Here is a 6,000-nt window from a genome sequence, read left to right as displayed (position 1 = left end):
AAAAAAATAAAAAAAAGTCTGATCATTTTACTCTCTTGATTAAGCCACTCAATAACTGCAGTATATTAATTTTTTTAAATGAAATGAAACGTCTTTTGCCATCAAGCCTTTCTGTTCACCCTGTTTCATCTCCTGCTGTTTTGTCATATACCTTCTAAACTCTGGAGCCTGAAGGTTTTCTTATGCCTTCTTGTTTTGATATTTCCATCTTCTTCACATGGGGGTCAACCTCTTCAATCTTAGATTTTAATTGGTTCCTTCTCCAGAAATCTGGTGTATGATATGGATCTCAGAAGAAAGTAAAATTAGCTGCATAGGCCACACCTATCTTTTGTCTTTATGACATGTCAGTTAGGTCATAATGCTTCAATAGAATTCTAAATTACTTGCCTGTCTTGTGTAAAAGATTTGAAAATGAGCCCTCTATAGTTGTGCATGCCTTTCATTCCAGCACTCCAGAGGCAAGGACAGATAGAAGTTGGAGGCCAGCTTGGTCTACATAGCAAGTTCCAGAGTAGCCAGGGATTTCTAAAGAGAACTTGTGTCCAAACAAACAAACAAACAAACAAAAAAAACAAACCAAAACCAACCAAACAACAACAAAAAAGCTTTCGAGAAACACATTAGTGAAATTTTAACTGACTTTTTGACTCCGGGTTTTCAAGTAGCATTTATATTTGGAAATTGTTTTCCAGATACCTGTAAATATATCTCTATGGTATGTGGTTTGATTATAGTTCTGATAAAATAATACAAACCTGTTTTTAAATATGCACTTTACTATATAATATGTTCACTTACCATCTATCAGTCTAGCAGTTTTTAAATAAAGGCCTCTGAAGAAACCAAAGAGAAGAGTACAGGAGGCAAATTAATAGAATTAAAAAATGTGTGTACCCCGAGAACCTAATTGTATTAATAGCGAAAGACCAAAGGCATATTAGCAAATAAAAGCATTTGCAAGAAAGGCGGTGACTCTCATTGATGAAGCCTCCTCCAGGGGAAAACTTATGTCTGTACTTCATCCTAAACGTTAATGGATAGGAAGAATAAGAGTTACGGAGAGAGTGGCATTGAGTTGGTGACAATAAATAAATAGATAACAAGACAGCCTTATCATATTTACCAAAGCAATACCTGGAACACAATTATACCAATGAATAATTTTTTTTTTATTTATCTGAAATAACATTTAAGTGGGAAATCCTGTATTTTGTCTGGCAATGGCAAGAAAGAAAGACAATGCTAGTTCGATGTTCTGGGGCTGTACACAAACAAACAAACAAAACCCTCCCAAAAAACAAACCAAAACCAAAACAAAAACAAAGCCCAGCTCCGGAGGAAAAAGAAAAACGTTATATCTAAGCACAGGCATCTTCAGACACAGGCTATTTCCGGTTGTCAGGCGCGAGACGCGAGCGGGGGAGGGGAGACGTAATGAAAGCGTTGGCGCTCAGTTCGTCAGTGTCCCACAATCCTCCTCTCTCGGTCCGCGTTTCCTCACCTAAGATGGCGCTGCCCGCGGTACATTCTTGGCCCTGGGCAGCCGCGGCCGCCGCTTTCGAAAAGCACAAGCGTTCAGCAGTTCTAACCCGGCCTCTAGTCTCTGTCTGCGGCTCGGGCTCGCGGTGGAGATCGCACCAGCATGGAGCGTCCGGAAGCCCTCGAAGATACCAGGTGTGTTGCCATGGGCTGGGAAGCGTAAGGTGAAGGACGAGGGAACCTGAGAGGGACACGGTTGCCCTCCTGACCTTAGGTCAGGAAAAGCACCTAGAAGAAAGATTGTCAGGGAGAAGTCAGAGTAGCAGCGAGTGTACGGAGTTAGAGTTAGTTGTTCCAGGCGGAGAGAAAGAAAACATTTGGGGACAGCAGAGAGCCAAGCACAGGGCACCTGGAGTACCGGTGTCTTGTAGGGATTTGCGGGTTTTTTTTTTTTTTTTAAATGTAAGGAAGCTACTTTCAAAAGTTTGTCAGGGAATTGGGTACTAAATTGCCTGTGGTTCCCATTGTATGAAATCGGAAGTAACAATTTCAAGTTCACTTCAGGATGAGTAAGCTACCTATAAAGAAGTAGGAAATTGAATTGGTACGTTAACTGCCTCAGGCGTTTTGATAGGCAAAAAACAAACAAACAAGCAACAAAAAAAACCTAACTATCTTTTTCTCCAAAATGTACACCGCTCTAAGATACGTTCAGTTACGTTCTTTGTGTACAGGTAACTTTGGAAAGCTTTAAGACTTCACTTAGGCGTGTGGCAGTGGTTATGGTACTTTTCGTTATATCATTCAATTAAGGTTTTTTAAAGATTTATTTATTTTTTTTCAATTTGATGTGCATCGGTGTTTCGCCTGCGTGTGTGTCTGTGAAGGTGGCAGATCTCCCGGAATTGGCTCTATAAACAGTTGTCAGCTGCCGTGTGGGTGCTGGGAATTGAACCTGGGTCCTCTGGAAGAGTGCTTTTAACCGCTGAGCCATCTCTCCAGTCCCCTAGTTTTTGTTTTTGTTTTTTTTTTAAATCGTCTACAGGTTTTTTTAAACCTGTACTTCAGTTTATATTTTCTCATATATTGACAATATTTTAATTGCCATCACGTTCTGGTGATTTATCAGTGTAACCTTAACATACTGTCATTTTTGTTTGGGAAGCAACTTCTTATAATTCTCTTTCAACAAATGTTTAATGTATACTACTATAATCATAGACAGTTTAAATAGCAGAAGCAAAGAGGAGCATACAGTTAAGTCTTCAAGGGTTGTATTTTTTTTAAAACAACAAAACAAAACAAGGTCTTGCTTTCTACACCAGTTTGGCCCTGAACTTGTGAACCTCTTGTTTCAGCCTATTGTGTGCTGGGATAACAGGCATAAAGTAATAAGGACTATATAATTTTTAAAATTAAAAAACATTTAAATTGGCAAATAACTATATTTATGGAGTGTGGTGTGATATTTGATACGTGTATATAAGTGATCGAATTATATTAATTGGCATAGTTATCTTGAATATTTGTTATTAGTATACAGCATAATATTTTAGAGCTGAAAGGAGTCATATGGTATGTGTACATACTACATTATTTATTGTGACCAAATAATATTTATTGTGGTTTGGATATACAAGGGTTTGTTGTGGTTGTTTGAAATGGGTTTACTAAGTAGCATTATCTGGCCTGGAATTTGATATGTAGATCATGTTGTCCTTGAGCTTACATAGGTGCTAGGATTAAAGGCATGTACCACCATACTTGGCATGGTACATAAACCATACATACCTGGTTTATGTTTATTGTTTCTGTTGTTGATACCCAGCCTTAATCTCTCAGATAGGATTCAAGGTGTTATTTCAACTTTCTTGTATCTGTTGTGACCTGCTTTCTGTCTAAGAATATGGTCATTTTTGGAGAGATTTCCATGAGGTGCTGAGAAACAGATATATGTTGTGTTTGGATAAAATTGTTCTGTAAATTTGTTAGGTCCATTTGGTTTGTTATAAGTTCAGTTAGCTCCATTATATCTCTGCTTAGTTTTTGTCTGGATAAACTGTCTATTGGTGAGAGTAACATTTGTAAGTCTCCCACTGTCAGTGTGAGAGTCATGTGATTAAGCTATATTTGTTTGTGTTTCTTTTGTCAACTTGTATGCCATTGCGTTTGATGCATGGATGTTAAGAATTGCAGTGTCTTCTGGGTGGTGTTTGCTTTTGAGTATGCTGTGTCCTTCCCTATCTCTTCTGATTAGTTTTGGTTTGAAGTCTGTTTTGTTAGATATTAAAATGGCTACTCCAGCTTGCTTCTTAGGTCTATTTCTTTGGAATAATATCATTTTTTACTTTTTTAAAACCCTGAGTTGCTGTCTATTCTTGATAGTAGGTGTGTTTCTTTGATGCATCCTTCTGGATGGATCCTGTTTTTGCATCCATTTGCATCCATTCTGTTTGTCTGTGTCTTTTTATTAGGCAACTATGACCATTAATGTTGAGGGATAATAATGAACAGTGTTTGATTCCTGTTATTTTATTGTTGTTGTTGTGGTGGTGGTGGTGTGGTGTGTATATGTGCATGTTTTCCCTTCTTTGATTTGCTGGCCTGGGATTATTTATTTCTGTGTTTTCTTGCATGTGGCTAACCTCTTTAGGTTGGATTTTTCCGTCTAGTTCCTTCTGTAGGACTGGATTTGTGGACAGATATTGCTTAAATTTGGTTTTGTCATGGAATGTCTTTATTTTCTCCATCTATTTTGATTGAAAGTTGTGCTGTGTATAGAAGTCTGAGATGACATCTGTTGTCCCTTAAGAGTCTGTAAACCATCTGTCGAAGTCCTTCTAATTTTAAAGCCTCTGATAAGTCAGGTGCCATTCTAGTATGTCTTTCTCTTTATGCTACTTGGTCTTTTTCCTTTGTAACTTTTAATATTCTTTCTTTGTTCTGTACATTTAGTGTTTTTATTATTATGTGTTAAAGGGACTTTCTGTTCTGGTCCAGTCTATTTGGTGTTTTGCATGCCGCTTGTTTATTGATAGTCATCTCATCCCCACCTTTAGGTTAGTGAAATTTTTTTTAGTTTATTTTTTTAATTCTTTATTAATTACACTTTATTCACTTTGTATCCTCCCTGTGGTTCCCTCCCTTCCTCCTCCCATCCCAATCCCTCCCTTCCTCCACCCTCTGCACGAATGCCCCTCCCCAAGTCCACTGATAGGGGAGGACTTCTTTTCCTTCCTTCTCATCCTAGTCAATTAGGTCTCATCAGGAGAGGCTGCATTGTTTTCCTCTGTGGCCTGGTAATGCTGCTTCCTCCTCAGGGGAGGTAATTAAAGAGCAGGCCAATCAGTTCATGTCAGAGACAGTCCCTGTTCCTATCACAATGGAACCCACTTGGATACTGAACTGCCATGGGCTACATCTGTGCAGGGGTCTTAGGTTATCTCCATGCATAGTCCTTAGTTGGAGTACCAGTCTCAGGAAAGACCACTGTGCTCAGATTTTTTGGTTCTGTTGCTCTCCTTGTGGAGTTCCTGTCCTCTCCAGATCTTACTGTTAACCACTTCTTTCCTAAGATTCCCTGCACTCTGCTCGAAGGTTGCCCATAAGTCTCAGCATCTGCTTTGATAGTCTGCAGGGCAGAGCCTTTCAGAGGTCCTCTGTGTCAGGCTCCTGACTTGTTCCCTCTTTTCTCCTTCTTCTGATGTTTATCCTCTTTGCCTTTCTGGATAGGAATTGAGCATTTTAGCAAGAGTCCTCCCTCTTGATTAGTTTCTTTAGGTGTACAGATTTTAGTAGGTTTAGCCTATATTATATGTCTATATGAGTGAGTATATACCATGTGTGTCTTTCTGCTTCTGGGATAGCTCACTCAGGATGATCTTTTCCAGATCCCACCTATTATTTTTTCCCTTGTATAGAATACAGATTCATTTCTCATCCTATACATTCTGATAACATTTGTCCCCTCTCTATACTCCTTGCAGTTTCTCCCCATCTCCTCTCCCCTCCTCATCTACTCCCTTTCTCTTATTAGAAAAGAGATAGGCTTCAAAGAGATAGCAAAACAGCAAAATGAAATGTAATAAGATAGAACAAGGAAAACCAACAAAGGATAAGAGCCCAAGAGAAGGCCCAAGTATTAGAGACTCACTCTTTCAAACATTCTCAGGAGTCCCATAAAAATATTGAAAGCTTTAATAATATATACAGCAGAGTTCCTGATGCAGACCCACGCAGGCCCTGTGCTTTCTGCTTCAGTAGCTATGAGTTCCTATGAGCTTTGCTTAGTCGATTTAGATGGACTTGTACTGGTGTCCTCCATCTACTTTAGCTCTTTTTAGATTTAACATTTTCTTTGACTAATGTATCCATTTCTTCTATTGTATCTTCAGTGCCTGAGATTCTTTTTTCTATTTCTTGTATTCTGTTGTTAAAGCTTGCTACTGAAATTTCCGTTTGAATTCTTAAATTTTTCATTTTTCAGTTTTCCTCAGGTTGGATTTTCTTTATTGATTC

The 6,000-nt window shown here is 38.6% G+C and overlaps 1 protein-coding gene across 1 annotated transcript in view; it reads left to right on the top strand.

The window, feature by feature from the left end:
* The first annotated feature begins 1,460 nt into the window (after nucleotides 1-1,460).
* Abcb7 (ATP binding cassette subfamily B member 7) overlaps nucleotides 1,461-6,000 on the top strand; it is a 119,840-nt gene continuing 115,300 nt past the window's right edge. The window contains exon 1 of the mRNA XM_055592441.1: nucleotides 1,461-1,677. Coding sequence (XP_055448416.1) covers nucleotides 1,510-1,677 — 168 coding nt within the window. The 5' untranslated portion in view covers nucleotides 1,461-1,509. The remainder of the gene's footprint in view (nucleotides 1,678-6,000) is intronic.

Source organism: Psammomys obesus, unplaced genomic scaffold (genome assembly GCF_907164565.1).
Source record: "Psammomys obesus unplaced genomic scaffold, mPsaObe1.curated_primary_1811, whole genome shotgun sequence".
NCBI lineage: Eukaryota > Metazoa > Chordata > Mammalia > Rodentia > Muridae > Psammomys > Psammomys obesus.
Note: the sequence above shows the minus strand (reverse complement) of the source record. Positions and strands in the feature narration are given on the sequence as shown.